This window comes from Carassius carassius, chromosome 9 (assembly GCF_963082965.1).
Source record: "Carassius carassius chromosome 9, fCarCar2.1, whole genome shotgun sequence".
NCBI lineage: Eukaryota > Metazoa > Chordata > Actinopteri > Cypriniformes > Cyprinidae > Carassius > Carassius carassius.
Window position 1 is genome coordinate 29,756,090 of NC_081763.1, and position 17,640 is coordinate 29,773,729.

At 38.8% G+C, this 17,640-nt stretch overlaps 2 protein-coding genes across 4 annotated transcripts; both read right to left on the reverse strand.

Moving 5' to 3' along the window:
• Window positions 1–80: 80 nt before the first annotated feature.
• gcdhb (glutaryl-CoA dehydrogenase b) lies at window positions 81–10,284 on the reverse strand. Of its 3 annotated transcripts, none has more exons than XM_059558870.1 (12): window positions 10,124–10,284; window positions 9,552–9,664; window positions 8,984–9,016; window positions 8,743–8,883; window positions 8,579–8,641; window positions 7,903–8,073; window positions 7,633–7,762; window positions 2,121–2,337; window positions 1,179–1,282; window positions 832–957; window positions 412–572; window positions 81–312 (listed from the first exon to the last, which is right to left on the reverse strand). In XM_059558870.1, exons 2-12 carry the CDS (start codon window positions 9,649–9,651, stop codon window positions 239–241), a joined length of 1,320 nt encoding a protein of 439 aa, XP_059414853.1. In that variant the 5' UTR covers window positions 9,652–9,664; window positions 10,124–10,284; the 3' UTR covers window positions 81–238. The 3 variants fall into 3 exon arrangements, with proteins under 3 accessions (XP_059414853.1, XP_059414850.1, XP_059414851.1); XM_059558867.1 differs by having other exon boundaries at window positions 8,984–9,022; XM_059558868.1 differs by lacking the exon at window positions 10,124–10,284 and adding an exon at window positions 9,778–9,917 and having other exon boundaries at window positions 8,984–9,022.
• A 981-nt stretch (window positions 10,285–11,265) lies between these two features.
• LOC132149545 (serine/threonine-protein kinase/endoribonuclease ire-1-like) lies at window positions 11,266–16,539 on the reverse strand. Its single transcript, XM_059558874.1, has 10 exons — window positions 16,411–16,539; window positions 15,851–15,890; window positions 15,419–15,670; window positions 14,788–15,330; window positions 14,303–14,463; window positions 13,735–13,955; window positions 12,975–13,148; window positions 12,315–12,426; window positions 12,057–12,145; window positions 11,266–11,651 (listed from the first exon to the last, which is right to left on the reverse strand). Exons 2-10 carry the CDS (start codon window positions 15,861–15,863, stop codon window positions 11,549–11,551), a joined length of 1,668 nt encoding a protein of 555 aa, XP_059414857.1. The 5' UTR covers window positions 15,864–15,890; window positions 16,411–16,539; the 3' UTR covers window positions 11,266–11,548.
• Between the last annotated feature and the right edge of the window lie 1,101 nt (window positions 16,540–17,640).

A 17,640-nucleotide genomic window follows, 5' to 3' on the forward strand; every position in this document is an offset into this window, starting at 1 on the left:
AATGTTGTGATCTAGTGAGAACATAGAAAAATAGACCTCTGACAAAGACTACATAAAGTACAGTCAATGAAAATGACACACATTAATTAAAATACTGCTATCATTTGTTTTTCACCTTTAAACACCAGATTCAGAGAATATTGTACTGACAATTTCAAGTCATTTGTAATGGTAAATGATGCAAACTTTAAAAGCATTCAGGGACTATATGGGCTATGACAGTGGACATGACAGCAGCTCATTTGTCCACCGTGAAAGACTGCAGTCCAGTGATGGCTCTGCCCAGGATCAGGGCATGGATATCATGGGTACCTACAAAAGAAGACATTAATCAATGTTCAGTGGCATGCAGAGTTTCTCTGTAACGCCTGATCTGATCACTTTATTCACATCTCCTTCACTCTCTCTGACCTTCATATGTGTTGACGGCTTCCAGGTTCATGACGTGACGAATGATGTGATACTCGTCTGCGATGCCGTTTCCTCCCAGCATATCTCGGGCTTGTCTAGCGATATCCAGGGCTTTACCGCAGGAGTTCCTCTTCAGCATAGATATCATCTCTGGTGCCGCTCTGTAGTTTAGAGAGCAACGATCAAAAGCTTGGAAATGCTCCTTTGGGGTTATAATGCTAATAATTTTCTAACATATTAATTCACATTTTTAAAAATACCAATATTTCCTGGTTTTCCATGACCCTGTGGCAGGTTTTAATTGCACCAAATATTTGTCTTTCTTGGTTGTGCATTCAATACCTGCGTCCTCACAAAAATACAATCCAAATCTATCTATAAATCCAGTCAAAACTGCAGCAGAATTAAGATGAACCTCACCTCTTCTCATCTATCAGTCGGCCCAGTTGAAGACACGACTGTAGGCCGATGGCGATCTCTGTTAACATGTCTGCCATCTTCTTCTGGATCAGCTGGTTTCTGGCTAGAGGAACTCCAAACTGGATTCTGATGGGAACATTACAGATTATCTTACATGCTGAAAAACAACATCTGCAAGAACCATGAAGAATTTAACCACAAGGACAGCCAATCTTAGCAAGCAAGCAATCAACTGGAAGCAAGCAAATTTACTGACATTAACATTTATGTATTGGAATTCTTCCACACATTATCCAGTGACTCATTCATGAGTACAGATGGTCATTAAATAACAGATGTGCTCTGACCTGTCCAGTGTGTACTGTCGTGCGGCATGGAAACAAAACTCTGCGGCTCCCAGAGCCCCCCAAGCAATACCATAACGAGCATTATTTAGACACCCGAATGGACCCTGGTGAATGAGGACGAAAATATTAGCGAGTATATTAGCATGCAATTAAAGTCAATATGAAATTAAAACAAATAAATTACTGTATTATGCACTGACAAGGTGGTTAGCAGAGTTTGGAACTGAATTAAGGACTGAAATAATGGTCAACAATTGGCCCGAGTAATATATATCAGCATTTTTTTAATTATTTCATAAATTTCAATAAAAAAATATATATTATTATACACACAAAAAACATGCATTATGTGTAAATATTAAAGCGCATGCATATAATTTGCATCTCTAATCCCTGTAGGTGGCGCTTAAGACATTTCATGTTTTATGCTTGTTTCTTTTTGCTTATCCATTTTAATTCGTATTTGTTAGGAAATACACTGTTATATTGCTTTTTTAGAAGATAACATGTGTACCATGGGGTCCAAGACATGGATTAAATCTGCCTGAAGAGATTTTGGTTGGATTTAATTTGCGTGGAAACAAATCCTCTGCTATCAATGGCACAATTTGGATATAAAATTTATTTTTTTAAAAAGTCTGAGGAAATATTCTGAGGAAATAGTACGATTGCAATCTCACCCAAGGGGTAAGAAAACTGGAAAAATTCATATTCATTCAATATGGTCTTGTTTTTTTTTTTGGCAATCGGAAATTAAAACATTAGTTAAAATTTCTAATTACTAAATGACTATAGCTCTGGCGTCTTCAAGCCAGTGCGTTACCATTATTGTGAAAGATGTCATATATCATAATCTAGTATTGATTTCAGATCTTTGCCTGCTAGTAATAATGTAAATCCAATAAATGTCACTGCCACTGCACTGCATCCAATGTAACTCACTGCCAGTCCTGAAACTTTGGGCAGCAGGTTTTCCTCTGGCACTTCCACCTCGTCCATGATGATCATGCCGGTGGCTGAAGCCCGCAGGGAGAACTTGCCTTCGATCTTAGGCGTGGACAGACCCTTCATGCCACGCTCCAAGATGAAGCCGCGTACTTTCCCATCCTCGCATTTGGCCCAAACCACACAGATGTCAGCCACTGGTGAGTTCGTAATCCTGTGCAAGAGATGGGGGCGAGTGTAAGATGACAGAACAGACTCTGCCACTTCTGCTGTCCACAATATAAATCATTTCACAACATGTGTAGAGTGCCTCAGGAATGAGTCCTAAAACTCAGAAACCAACTTAATTTTTTCTTTTTTTTTGAATGGGTGTTTGGTAAAATACCTGGTTGACACAAGCTCAAGATATTTTCACATTTTACTCTACAATGTGAAATTTATCAGTAGCACCCCCCCCCTCCCCCAAGCTTTTACTAGTCTGCAGCATTGCTGTGTTTATAGCACCATTCTAACTACCGTATTTTTTGGACTATAAGTCGCATCTGAGTATAAGTCGCATCTGTCCATAAATACATCATGATGAGGAAAAAAACATAAGTTACATAAACTGGACTATAAATCGCATTTATTTAGAACCAAGAGAAAACATTACCGTATACAGCCGCGAGAGGGCGCTCTATGTTTTCAGTGGTAGACTACAAGAGCACTGAGCAGCATAGAGCGCCCTCTCGCGGCTGGAGACGGTAATGTTTTCTATTGGTTCATTTCTTTTAGTTCATGTCAAATTCATTTTGATAAATAAGTCGCACCTGAAAATAGCCACAGACACGACGTGGTTCTGCACAAGGTTATTTATTTTCTGCCTCCCTCACAAACCCCGCCAAACCTACACACCGGAAAAACAGTCTTCCCTTCCGGTCACGTAGACTCTCGCGATAATACATTCCCTCGCACATGAAGTTAACAATCTCACTCTCTTCTTTAAATAAAAAAAAATGAACGGGTGATTTTGACATAAAACATTGTCACACAAAAAAATGATTTTCAGAACACAGTAACATTTAAGTGAGTTTGCGTATTTAAATAAAAAAAACTGTACCAAGATAGATGCTCAATGGACCAGATTTTACAGTTTCCATACACCCTCATACAGCGCTTTAAGAAGCATAAGAGAGGAAGCACCTTTTTTCGTCAAACAGTCAGCAAGTTGTGACTTGGCTTTTGACCAACGCACTTCTTTGATTTTGTTAGCATGTATGAGCTCTTTGACACCGCTTATTTCTAATCTTAGTCTCTTCTCTGTGACCTGTTTTGTAGACTTAAGAGCGTCAAACAGGGAATGGTTATCAGTAACACAGATAAGAGGAAGAGCATTAAGATCAGCTTTACCAGTAGTGAGCTCAGAGTAGAGCATAGCCAAGAACATAGCATTGTCAATACCATCTGACATGGCAAGGGTTTCTCCAGCCAGTGTGCTTCTTACCACACGTCTGATTTTCTTAGATTGCCAAAACAGTGGAGAGAACTTTCCTGTTTTTTCCATGAGGGCAATTAGAGCCCCACCCTGTGTACCTCCATCTGGAAGATTGCCCAGTGAAGCATCACTGAATACCACCAAACTCAAATCATCACTGTTGCCCAAGTATTGAAACTTAAGTGTTACCTTCTCTGACTTAAGTTTACGGATCACTCTGTTCACTTCATGTATGGACTGAACAATAGCATTCTTAATGTTGGATGCTAGGCTACATGTGTCAAACATAACATCTGGTCTTGTTTGTTTAGCAACCCACAGAACCTGTCCTATTTTGGATCTGAGTTGTTCTCTTTCTTTCTCATTTAGTGGGGCCTCTCTCTGTACAGCACGTGTTGCCTGTAAGTGAACTGGTCGTAGGTTTTCAATATAACTGTGCTGATGCACCTGCACTACACCACCCACAGTAGCAATGTTCATCCCCACATATGAAAACCTCTCATGCTCTTCACGACCCACGTGAAATGCAGATTTAAGTACAGGGATGACATTAGTTACAAAATGCTCTGAACCTGCCCAAAAAAATCATCCACATGGCATGCCAGTACTCCTGTCACCTCAGACTGCTCATTCTGCCAATAAAACACTGCAGGATCAACTCGTGACATTTTACCACCACTGTTCAGCATGAGTTCTTTGACCTTGTTGTACCAGTAGAGGGAAGCATCTGCAAGTCCATACACACATTTCTTTAGTTTCCACAACACATTGTCCACGCTAGCTTCTAGTGGGGGACGAATGTAAATGTCTCTTGAGAGTTCCATTCCCTGCAAAAAAGCAGACTTAATATCCATAGAATTCACTTGCCATTTGTAATGACAAATAACAGCCAACAGCAGCCTGAGTGACTCTGATGCACTTGTGGGAGAATCTTTTTGTAATTCATGCATATTGACTTCTTCAAAACCTCTCGCCACATGGCGGGCTTTGGAAACAAAACACCACTAGAAGTTTCCTTTAACGTACAGACCCATCTAGTAGAGATACATTTCTGACCTTTGTCTGTGACTTCTTCGTAAACATTATTATTTTGCCAGTTTTCAATCTCTTGCTGTTTAGCAGCATCAAAAGAGATGTCTTTGGTAATAAGTACATCACCATCGGTGTTCTCACATTCAGTGAGAAGATCATCAACTTGTGACATGTCTAAAGCTTCCTTTTGACTCTCGCTGCCATTTGGTTCAAGATACTGCACATTGTACCAGTTTCTATATTGCCCTTTTGCTTTCCCTGCTCTGCCTAAAACTCTGGCAGTGTGTTTAGTACCATCATCTCTGTTTGTAAATGTCACTGTCTGACCTGTTCTCAGTTTGACACCAGTGGAACCCACTGTATTAGTAGCATCCCTCTCTGTCTCATTAGTTTGTCTCACATCTTCTCTATCATCTGTTTCTGTGTTTTCAGGGATTTGCACTTCTCTATTAACAGTCATTTCATCATCTGAATTCTCTGACACATCAGTGTGTATTACATTTTCTTTTTCTTTACTATTTTCAGGGATATCAGGTAGTACAGGTGTATCCTCATCCTGTGCATTAACTTTATTCAGCCTGGACTGGTGTACTCTGACAAGGATACCAGCATGTCTGACAAACACTACAGAGCTATCTTGACCGATAACTACAGCAGGACCTTTCCACTCTGTACGGTCTGCTCGTTTGTAGTACACTCTGTCTCCTGTCTCATACTTTTCATCTGTAGGCCTGAGCTGCTTTCGTAAAGCTCTTTTTATTCTTTCTGAGCATTCCACCTCTGTGAATGCTCTTCTGGAAGCATGCAATGCTGCTAGGTGCTGTCCTACTCTAGTACTCATAGAAGTGCCTTCTAGAGCAGGCAGTTTATTAACCAAAACGGAGGGAAGATTAGGACTGTGGACACATTGGGACACATTGATCATACTGTTTTTGGCCATTAGAGCCCAGTCTAGAGCAATCCGCCAGCCACACCCGTTTTCCCTTTTCACCTTCAGGAGGATCTCAGTCAGAGTCATGTTGTGTCTCTCCAGCAGCCCGTTGCTCCAAGGACTGTATGCCGCTGTAGTCTTCATCTCAATGTTGAATTTTTCTGCCATCTCTCTTATCTCCTCATTGTTGAACTCGCCACCGTTGTCAGAGTATATCCGTTTTGGGGCACCATGAACACTTATCCACGAGTGAATGAAAGAGTTGACAATCTCAGAGGCTTTCTTTGTTCTCACAATGTTTCCAGCGCTGAAGCGTGTGAAATGGTCGATGATGTGGAGGTACCATATGCCAGGTTCCAGCTCATGTAAATCCATTGCCACCGTCTCATTGTACTTTGAGGCTAAAGGCAAACCAACAGCAGGCCTGGGCTTGGTCCTGCTATATCTTTGACATACCTCACAGTCACGGATGATCTCTTGCAGAATAACTGGACAGTCTTTGTCAGTATTTCCAGAGCTGAGGATAAGCCTCTGCAGCCGGTCTGCAGAGGCATGGCCAAACTGCTTGTGAAGCTTCAGGAGAACTTTACGCTTCTCTTTTGTAGACATCTCTGCTGTGATGACAAGGACTTCACTTTTATTGGTGTCCACTTCAGTATTACCATCTCTAATGTCGACACAGTAGTGTCCCGAACTAGTGAGCTCAAGAGGCACTGGTTGCTTGAACATGACAACTTTGTCATTCTCCATGTCTAAAACAGTTCCTGCTCTCTTTAGAGCCATTTTGCTCAGCAGTAAAGGAATATCAACAGGAACAACTTCCGTTTCAATGTGACATTTTGTTGGTCCGATCTTAGCGGGAAGCTTTACCTTTCTGTTGGAGTGTACCACCTGACCATCACCAAATCTGAAAGGTCTGTGCAGCTTGAAGATGTTAAATCCGTGCACGCTGTAAGTTCTAGCTGCCTACTCTTCTCTTCAAGACAAGCCGTGTCCAGTAGTTTAAACGCTAACACAGCATCAGGCAGGGTCATGTTGTACTTCTTCATGCGGTTGTATCTCTGCTCAAAGTCTATGATGTAGTCTGCCATGGAGACCGCGCTGTCTTTGGAAATCGAGTCGAAATGAGAGTACGCTTCATAAGCGCGGTCTTTTTCTTCTCTCAAGAATACGGAGTCCAGCTTAGCTAGCAAGGTTTCCATACCGTTGTCTTCGTTCAGATCGCTCGCGGGTATTTCCAAAGCGGTCTCTCTGGCTCGCCCCTCGAGCCCCAACACCACCGCGAGTGCCTGCTTCTTCTTGTCCAAATCCGTAACAAGTTTCCAAATACTAATTTCATTTTTCCAGCACTCATATGGTCTGGCTTTGTCAAGCTTAGGCGGTACTCTATAGTTGGAAACCATCCTCTGCTACCATGAAAATAGCCACAGACACGACGTGGTTCTGCACAAGGTTATTTATTTTCTGCCTCCCTCACAAACCCCGCCAAACCTACACACCGGAAAAACAGTCTTCCCTTCCGGTCACGTAGACTCTCGCGATAATACATTCCCTCGCACATGAAGTTAACAATATAAGTCGCAGGACCAGCCAAACTATGAAAAAAAGTGTGACTTATAGTCCGGAAAATACGGTTGACTTTCAGGGAACATGATTATTAAATAAAGATTTAAAGAGTTGCATCTGTAGTCTATTTGTAGTCTTTTTTTTCTTTGACAATTACAGGCTTCAAAATTCCTTTTTGAAGATTATCATAATGAATAATCCAAAAGCCAAGGGAAAATCCTATTGGCTTTTTGTCAAGTAAAACAGGGGGATGCAAACTTTAGGGTTGGCCTACAAAAATAGGTCATCACTCAACTGTCCACTGAGTGAATGCAGTCTTTAAATAAGACTCCTGACACCACCATGTGGACACAGTTTGTAAATGCAGCGAATGTTACTTAACCTTATTTTGTACAAATGGATTGTGATTTGAGTTCATCCATGCAGTTCTATGCATTTGTAAACTTTGCTTGTCTTTACTGTGGTCCTAAATCTTGTGTGTTATATAAGAGCTGCGCTGAACCCACCATGTCTTGGAGCCGGTGAGGGTGAAGGTACGACTGGATGGGTTGTATTTGGCCCTGGTCTCCATGCTGCCCGGGTCACTGCCATGGTTTGGTTCTGTCAATCCAAAACAACCTAGAATCTCTCCTCGAGCTGCATGACACAGAGACAACAGTGGGTGAATCTTACAAGCAATACTTCAGCTCAAAATCTAAAGATAAAGATTATGATCCATTGGGATTTTTTGCAAACACGTTTTCTGAAAGTTTGGCTACTGATTTTTGCGGTCGTACCCAGCCTGGGCAGGTATTTCTCCTTCTGTTCCTCTGTGCCGTAAGCATTGATGGGGTGCATGACCAGCGAGGACTGCACACTCATGACCGAGCGATAGCCGCTGTCCACTCGCTCCACCTCACGCGCGATGAGACCGTACGCCACGTAACTTGTGCCAGCACAACCGTAACCTTGATAGGGAAGTGTGCATGAGTGAGGTACAGAAACATATAGATGGTTACACTTTGAACAAACAATCAGCTCTGTATTTCCTGATTGGTTACTAGATGACGGGAAGGATATATGTGAACAAATCTCTTGATATAGGGCTGCATTGGGGAAAAAGACCTATTTGCATTTTTCTGGATTAAAAAAAAAAAAAAAGGTGATCATGATACATTACAGGTGACCCAAGCTCAGAGCAGATGCAGAGAAGAGATTGTGTGGATTAGCATTTACTGCGAACCGAAACTGAGCTGCTTCAGTTTATTAATTTCATTCGTTTTTTAGTTTATTAATTCATTTATTAATTTTTTTTATTTTTATTAATGAACACAGTGGTGAGCTTTACTCTGAAACATGCAGGACATGTTTTCACTGAATTAAACTGTAGATTTTGATTTCATGTCAGTGAACCATGCAGCTCTACTCTAATATTGAATGCTAACCAATATGGGAATGATATATTGTGCAAACCTTTAATGGTGGGCCCCAAAACACCAAGTTCCCCCATCTCAGACACAATCTCACGATGAAAAACTAGTGAAGAACAAAGGGCAGTTAGTTTACTATTACTAGAAGTCTATTTTAGAAGTCCTATTGTAAACTATAAGCTGTCTATGTAATATGAACATACACACTTTCATTTCTGTTGGCCATCAGGATGCGCGGCATGAGTTTCTCCTGGCAGTAGGTGCGAAAGGAGTCACGAATCATGATCTCCTCCTCCGTCAGGAGACCTTCCAGGTCCAAAGCATCCCGCCAGTTAAACTGCGCTTTAGCTGAGGTTTATATCACAGGTTATAAACAGACATGCAGGTTAGTGCTCACCTCATCTTCACACATTTAGAGCCGAAAATATTGCACAAGAAGTAAACATACGTGTTTTCACTTGCTTCTTTTCGCCAGACTTCTCTGCATCTGATAGAATAGAATTATACATGTGCATCTTTACAATGTTATGCATGTGAAAATAGAAATGCATGAAATATTAATTATTAAAAAAAATGTATTCTATACTTGAGCTTTGAAATGCATTGATAAAGATTACATAAAACTCAAATAAAATCACATTTAAATGGATAGTTCATACAAAAATGTAAAGTATTAATTAATTCTAATGGTGTTCCAAACCTGTATGTTGTTCTTTTTATTAACAGAATCTTCATGCTACATAATGATTTGCATACAATATTTGTTTTGAATAAAGACTTTGCTTTCATTCGGTTCTTCACATGTATCCAATAAATGGCTTCAGAAGGCTTGGAAAATAATTGCAAAAAACTATATCGATTACAGTTATGTTTTTTTTTCAGCTAGACAGGGATGGTCATGTTCCACTGAAAAAAAATAACAAAACACAGGTCTAGAATAACACAAGGTAGCATAAGTGTCCATTATATCATTATATATATCTAGAGACATAAATCCAACAAACTGCAGTTCTGACCCCATGGAGAAGCTGCAGAAGTTTTCTGTGATCTGGAAGCTGTAAAGAGGACACATCTCTGGCTGTTCACAAGCAGGCGACTCACACTCCTTAATGCCATGATGAGTGAGCCTCTGGAAAATAATGCATGAAAGAGAGCAATCGTACATTACAAAGCATGCATCAAAACAGAGGACAATGCCTTAAAACATTTTAATGTATCATTACTATTAAATCTTTATTTTACCAGGTTGGCCCTTTCAGATAAGATAAAAGACAACTGTCCAGAATGACGGGATACATTATCAACAAAATACTAATTATCAGCAAAATATTTTGTAAAAAAAACTAGTTAAGCTTAAAGATATCAACGGTGTTTTAAATGACAGATTTGGTAATGCTCCTTCAGGTGGGAGAGTGTCAGTCACTGTAAACAAATCCTCAAGTAGCTAATCGTTATCTATGCATACACATTAAAGCGTCACAGTTCTTGGCCATAGGTCAAGCAGCTGACCCAGGAGCACAGGTACAATCCAGCAGCTGATAATATACTCCGTTTAACTGTCATGTAATCAGATAAGAACTTCACGTACCTGTAATCAAGACGAGCTGTGAACACAGTAATAATACACTTTCTTCGTACAGCGCTAAGGACATTAGACAGGTGGGATCTCTACAGATTGGCAGCTCATGGAGGCCGGAAGAGGAACATGATGATTGCGTGAGAGACGGAGAGTCCAGGGCGCCATTTTTAGTGTGGCACCTGCAGCCTCAAAAAAGCATTTAAATGAAACAGGGCAGAAAGAAAAATTAATGAAATTTGCTTTTACCCGCATGGAGTTAGTCCAGAAACGTTAGTCCCAAGTATCCGTTTTTTTTGTTGTTGACCAAAACTGCTCTCTCTCTCTGGAGTTAGAAAATATATTTGGACACACATATACTTGCATTTGTGGTTTACGGGGACTCTTAATAGTTTTATATCCTGTACAAACTATTTTCTTTTGCCCTAAACCTCCCCCTTACAGAAAACCACTGGCAATTTTTTTTATATCATAAAACACCGTTTTGCATGGTTTTTTTACAGCCTTTTATTTAGGTGGACACGGGAAGTGTCCTCATAAACCATGTTTACGTTTTATTACCCATGTCATTATCAAGTTACCCTTTTTTGGTGATTTACTGTTTTATATACTATAAAATCATCCTACATAAGGTAAAGAACATTCTGTGAAAATTCAACAATCCTTTTCACTGACTAATTTTGACCATGTCAAAGATTGAAATTAGGCTGAAAGCAGACTTTGATGTTTGTTATCTTGCAATTAGATTTTGAGACTTTAGTCTGCATTTCACACAGAGAGAGAGACATTTGTGTCCTCATAAACGAAATATACCAGCACACACACAGTCGTGTATTTCTGTCCAGGTAGAGACTCTGCATAAATACACATTGACTCGACTCATGTCACTAAGGGATCCCCACGGGAAACAAGCGTGTCACGGTGGGTGGTAACTGACTTAACTGATGATATTACATAACCTATTTTTTACAAAATGGCAGTAAATAATAATTTATTGATTCTACCTAATTTCCTAATATCCTAATAGACCTAATATCCTAACGGAAGAACTAAGTGATACAAACTATGCTATATAATTGCATGCAAAACTGTAAAAGAGAATAACTCAACACAATAAAACTGAACATTAGAAATGAAACTTTTGGAATACATGCTGTTTATGTAAATATATTTATTATTTAAATCACAAAGTAGAAAAGACACTGGTGTCTGAGACTTGTTTCAGGGAGGTGTGAGCTCCAAGAAAAAAAGAAATTAAAATAATAATTAAAAAAGTAGATTTAATTTGTGATTCATGTAGGAATGAAGTTAAGTGAGTTCTGAGAACGGTGCTTAAATTGGTTGACAATAATAACTGCTCCATCTAAAATAACGAGAAGTTTTATGTCGACGGTGAAAACTGTAGTCGTGCCGTGTTGTGATGTTCTCTCAGCATCTTCAGTATTTCCAGCTCAAGATTTTAGCCACTCTGTGTAAACTGATGAAAAAGTCTGGGAAGAGGTCAAAAATCTTCTTCTTTTCAAACTCATTTCCGACATTTCTGTTAGAAACAAAAGAGACAGAATTAATTAATTGCAAGTCAGTACAGAAGCATTACAGTCACAAAAATAAATGCATCAACATTTGACTACCTACATTCCCATATTAATGAAAGCGAACTGAAACAAGTAAAAGGGTCAAATGCAGTGATTTAAGTGGCCCAAAAGAGGTGCCGGTAATCTATTATATATATATATATATATATATATATATATATATATATATATATATATATATGGGTAAGGGGTGTCCAAATGAGCCTACCGGTACGCTAAAAGCACGTCCTGGGCGCACGGAGAGGTGGCGGTACCCTCAAGAGCTATATTTGGAAGTACTTAAAGCACTGGTCAAATGACAGAAATAGAGATCTAACTGAGATCTGGATGAACATTTTTTTCTCACTTACGCATGCACCAATTTGTTGCGCAAAACACGCAGCAGGCCAAGAATGTCCTCTGGAAGCCTTTTGTTAATGTCTGTCCATATTTCTGAAAGCTGCACATAAAAAAAAAATACAATGTTTATGGCATTTGGCTAGCACAGACTGTCTAGTGTGTAACACTGTTAGCAGTCCCAACACTGCTGAATAAACCAAGATAATGTACGAAGCAAGTAGAGGAAGGCTCCTGTGATGTGTTGAGGTGAGTCTTGCTGTTTTACTCACCTCTGATTGCCAATTAGAAAAGTATTTTCCCTCTGTGACCTTCTCTGCAGCGTTGAAGAGCTTCCAAAGGTTTTTTAAATCCTCACCCACTATTGTAAGAATGTCATTTCGCCTAAAGGATGAAAAATGATCCACATTTCATGTAAACTGTCATGTAAAATAAAATTAATTTAATAATACGTGCACAACTGGTCAAAGGTTTGTAATAATTAAGATTTTCAAAACAGTTTTTTGAAAGAAGTCTCTTATGCTTAAAAGGGCTGCATTTATTTGATCAAAAATGGAATATTGTTTTTAAATAACTGTTTTCTACTTTCATATATTCCTTTCTCTCTTTTTGTTTTGATTTACTTACCCGTTTGAATGGTAGTTTATTATGGTTTCCATTAAAATAAAAGCAGCACAACTGTTTTTAACATTGATATTAATATTATTTATGATGATTTCTGAAGGATCATGTGACACTGAAGACTGGAGTAATGATGCTGAAAAGTCAGCTTTGCAACACAGGAATGAACTACATTTTACAATATATTCAAATAGTTAACAGTTATTTTAAATTTTAATATTTCATAATATTACTGCTTTTACTGTATTTGTGATCAAATAAATGCAGCCTTGATGAACAGAAGAGAGTTCTTTCAAAAACTTAAAACTTACTTCTTTTCATTCTCGATTTTCAGTTCACTGAAGGCCTCAACAATGGTCAGTGCTGCTGTCGCGCCTGTTCCCTCTGTGTGTCCGTTTTCTATGTAGAGTTTGCGAAGTTTAGCTAAAGTCTCGTAATTCTGGATTTCAGGCCTATCACCCAGCTTCCTAAGGACTGTGTCTTTGCTGAAGGAAAGAAAAAAAAGTGCAGGCACTGAGCAGGTCAGTTCAGAAACAGAACAAGGGAGTACACTCAGAAAGTGCACTTTAATCACAACACACACGATATGCATGGAAAAAAACGTAAATATTCTGGCCACATTTGTCAATACATTGAATCTAAATGAGGGCTGTCCAGCTTCAAAATTACAAAATAGCATCATAAAAGTGGTTCTTATGGACGAACGGCATAAGGGTGATGTAAATCATGAGAGAAATGTAATATTTGGGTGAACTATTCCTTTACGATTCTCAGACACAAGATAGATGTCAGCCTAAAGAGTCCAAAATCTAGAAACAAGATCCTGGCAGTGACTCAAGAGTTAGTTCTGTCAGAGTATCAGGCAAGAACAGCATCTGAAGAACTGGAAATAAACAGAAGAAACTCTTTCAAGCAGGCAAGACGTAAAGAAATTGTGGGTTTGCAGTGGAGACCATGCATAAGATCGATCTCATAGCCACGACTGTGAAATATTCCTTCAGAAAGATGGAACACTAGATTAACAAACATTCACAGTGATAAAAACTATGAAAGACGCCATTTACTATTCACCTGTCATTATCCCAGAAATAAGGGTGTCGTAGGACCTCATCAATGGTCAGTCTCTCTGCTGGTTCAACGTTGATCATCCATTCTATGAGATCCTTTGCTACTATATCTTGTAAATCTTCAAAAGAGTATTGCCCTTTCTTGATGTTCTCCTCACGATCCTTGACGTCCCCGAAAGGATGTTTCCTATCAGAGAGGATGTAGTACACCAACATCCCAGCAACCTGTAATAAACAGAGCAGCCCGTCAAACACATGCTGACCGCAGGACAGAGAGAGAGAGAGAGAGACAATACCAAGAGCTGATAAAGAAGGTTGAACTCTGGGACCAGTCTCACGTGGCATTTTATTAGTAATGTTTAATAAAGAAATGGCATTTTCGGTGTCTGTTTTTTTGGAGGAATAATTATGTCATTATTTATCTTCATGCACTTTATTTTATTAAAAACCCAAATTCTGATTTTTTTAATAATAATCTTGTCACTAGAGTTAGCTTTTATTAGAGTTCGAAAGACTCATATTTCCTATAGCTAGAAGATCTCTGTAGCTGATTCATGATATTTCACAAAAACCTGGATGTCTGAGCTCTTCTTGTAAACTGCATCTTTTTGGTTCAGGATCTCCGTAGCTTCCCATCCTTGTGTACCAGCTCTAGCAGTATGCACTGTACTTCTGCCCTCCTCCAGTTTGCGACTTAAGCCAAAGTCGGCCAACCTTGCATTTTTTCCTGAATCTGGTGAGAGTATGTTACAGAGTTTTAAGTCTCCTTAAATACAAAGTGTAACATTACTTTGATGAATCCCTTGTTACGGAGCTCCGCACATGGCATACAGGAAAAAAAATAATAGTAGGCTAAATCGTGTGTATGATGTACTAATCGTTTGCTTGATTTATAAATCGAGAGAACGAATGAGTTAATTGAGCGCACGATTTAGCAAATCGAGGGAATTAAATAGTAATCATGCACACAATTTATTTATTTTTTCTTGCATGTCATGTGTGAGGCTCCGTAACTTATAAAGCTACAAAAGCAGAAATTAAACTTATTTTTTAATACCTATCAAAACATTTCCAGGCTTTATATCACGATGTATCACATCAGCACGGTGAAGAACTTGAAGGCCAAGAAGAATCTCCTTCACTATTTTTCTCAAAGTGGCGTCTTTGTCTTTTTGTTCTTGCTGACGAAGATTTTCCATGTAATCCTCCATATCATATTCACAAAGCTGTAGTGCAAGATAATAAAAGTCATCATCCTCTGCTAAGTCCACGTACCTGACAATGTTCTTGCTCTCAAGATTCAAATCTCGTAGATGCTTTAGTTCATTTTCAAAGCATTTGCTTTTCTGTTGGTCCTTGGTTATTCGTTTAATGGCTACCTCAGTGCCATCTTCCTTCAGGCCAAGATACACTGTCCCACTTCCTCCAGAGCCAATAATGTATTTATTATTTTTAGAAAAATAAAGGTTCCCGACTTTTTTCCTGGAGGAATCAATCCAGAGCTCCTTTATTTTGCTCTTGTACTTTATTGAGGATAGGTTCCACCTGATGATATTGTTCTCAGTGACCTGTTTTTCCATGTCTGTCGGTGATGATGGCCCTGCGAAATCAATTTAAGATAAAAGCTGAAAATACATAAGGTTTAAGTACTTTGCTTTGTTCATTTTTTCCTCCCAATCTTGCTTTACCTTCAAGTTCTTGAATGACATCAGGCTTGATTTCTTGCAGTACTTTGTAAAAAGCAGATTTTACTGCAGGTCCTCCAGATTTCACAGTGTTTAGGAGCTCTCTCCTTTGAGTCTTTTTAGATGTGGCCTTTGTGATCTTCGAATAAGCTTCCCAGGTAAGCTTTCTGCTTTCATACAGCTTATCGGCGATGGGCATCACAGATGTAACTATCTGAAGGAGAGCTTCATAGTGTGTGTCCACGAACTCAGCATCTGCGGAAATATGAAATACCAATCAGTTAGCAAAGACAGATTTCAACCTTTTCTCACCTTCAGTACATGGTAACCAAAAATCAAATCAACCAGTAAGCAACATTAGGTCAAGCAAATTTAATCTGTGCCAATATTATTTCAAATGTTGTGCATTTAAGTGTGAGTGAACACAAAACTTACGCTGATGTTCCATTGTTTTTCTTCAGTTCCTGTAAAGTTGCTAAAAAAAATGCAAAACAACATTAGCATACTGCTTTTATAACAATTATTGCATTCTTAATCATTTAGATGAAGTAAAGTCATAGTCAAAGTACACTGTAACTGCTGAACTACGATAACAAGGGCACATTTTTTAAGTCTAAGATTGGGGCAAGTTGTCACTTGTTGTAATTATGTAACTTCTTTCACATATACTATCTGTACTATACTATACATACTATACTATATGTATACTATACTATACGAACACGTCTACTTTAATAGAGAATTTGAAATCGAAAGGAAATTAGTTTGCAAAACTGACCAAGAGCGCAGTCAGTCAAGCAGACTATAATAATTTGTATTTGTATTTTTTATTCCTTATTGTGTTTTTTGTTTTGTCGCTGTCATTATGTTGCACTGCGGAGCTGCTGTCACGAAAACAACATACCTGGCAATAAAGCTCATTCTGATTCTGATAATCTAGAAGCTTATAAACACTCATATGTGCTGTCATGTGTACAGATGTGGGTTTCACATACCTGTAGTTTATTAATCACGGATTTATTCGAGCAGAACTCAGGACTTTAGGCTAATGCGATGAGTGCGGAAGAGGAAAACAATGCAGCCAATCATCGATAGAATACAATAACACGAGATCTGTGACATCCCAGGCGGGAAGGAAGTCGACCGGAAGTTGAAGTCGGTCGCGTGCCGCCATCTTGTAGCAGAACTTCACTTGCGTTAGCAATTCATTGACTCCCATTCATTTTGGCGTCACTTTGACAGCGAATAACTTTACATCTGAGGCGTTTGAAGACTCAATTTGTCCATTATTTATTTCTAAAGATACATGACAATGTATAAAGGGCTCCATTACCTTCTATGTTACATTATGGCCCCGTAGAAACAGTTTTTGTAAAAATAGGCTAACGATTGCGTCATAACCCCTAGACTTTCTGTCGCACAGTAGAGAAATTACCGTACAGACAGGAGGAGAAGCTCGCAGGCAATCGGGGAGACGTCAAGAGAGAAGCCCATACATATAGAGTCCATAAAAGCAACGGGACAAAATATTTCAACAACGTTTTTGGGGAATTGGAAATAATTCGGTATGTGGCAAGTGAATACATATGAAGTAGCTTTTATCCACGAACTTTAATAATTTATCTACTTCATTAAATAATGAAGTATGGGTAACGGCCGGTATATTGACCGGGAATGGAGAAATTATCAGGAAATTATACAGGCAGTGTAAGAAAAATCTCAATGTCAATCGCGGTTAACGTTCCTTTATTTATTGACAGATCTACGCTTGAAGATGAATGTGATCCCTTTCATCCTGGTCGGAAACCATCTACAAAATGTCATAGCCTACATAACGTGAAATAAAGAAAAAAGTTTTTTGTTCAAGTGTTTTTGACCATGATTTATTAGCCAAAACTGCATGATTTAACACCTAGCTCACAATTATTTGAATATTAGCCTATGGGCAAATGTTTTACGTGAAGAGATGAAATCATGTAACGTTAGTTAATGAACAGCCTATATTGAATCGATACGAAAATGACTCGAGGGGATATTGTATACTGACAGTATGGTTCCTGGGATTATATTTGTCTGTTTTGGATTGGGTTACTATTCGGTTTGATGTAGATGTGTGCATGTGCTATTTGAATCACTTTTAATAATTTTGGATGATTGTACATGTTCTTTGTTATCTGTTATATATATATATATATATATATATATATATATATACACACAAAATT

Excerpts from the sequence above, each read along its gene's own strand:
- gcdhb (XM_059558867.1), bottom strand. The coding sequence starts at position 9,651 with ATGGCATTAAGGAGTGTGAGTCGCCTGCTTGTGAACAGCCAGAGATGT. Across the intron at positions 8,884-8,983 it reads AAAGAAGCAAGTGAAAACAC|CTAAAGCGCAGTTTAACTGG; the intron begins GTATGTTTACTT and ends TATAAACCTCAG. Across the intron at positions 7,763-7,902 it reads GAAATACCTGCCCAGGCTGG|CTCGAGGAGAGATTCTAGGT; the intron begins GTACGACCGCAA and ends TGTGTCATGCAG.
- LOC132149545 (XM_059558874.1), bottom strand. Across the intron at positions 15,331-15,418 it reads TGTCATTCAAGAACTTGAAG|GGCCATCATCACCGACAGAC; the intron begins GTAAAGCAAGAT and ends TTGATTTCGCAG. Across the intron at positions 13,149-13,734 it reads TATTTCTGGGATAATGACAG|CAAAGACACAGTCCTTAGGA; the intron begins GTGAATAGTAAA and ends TCTTTCCTTCAG.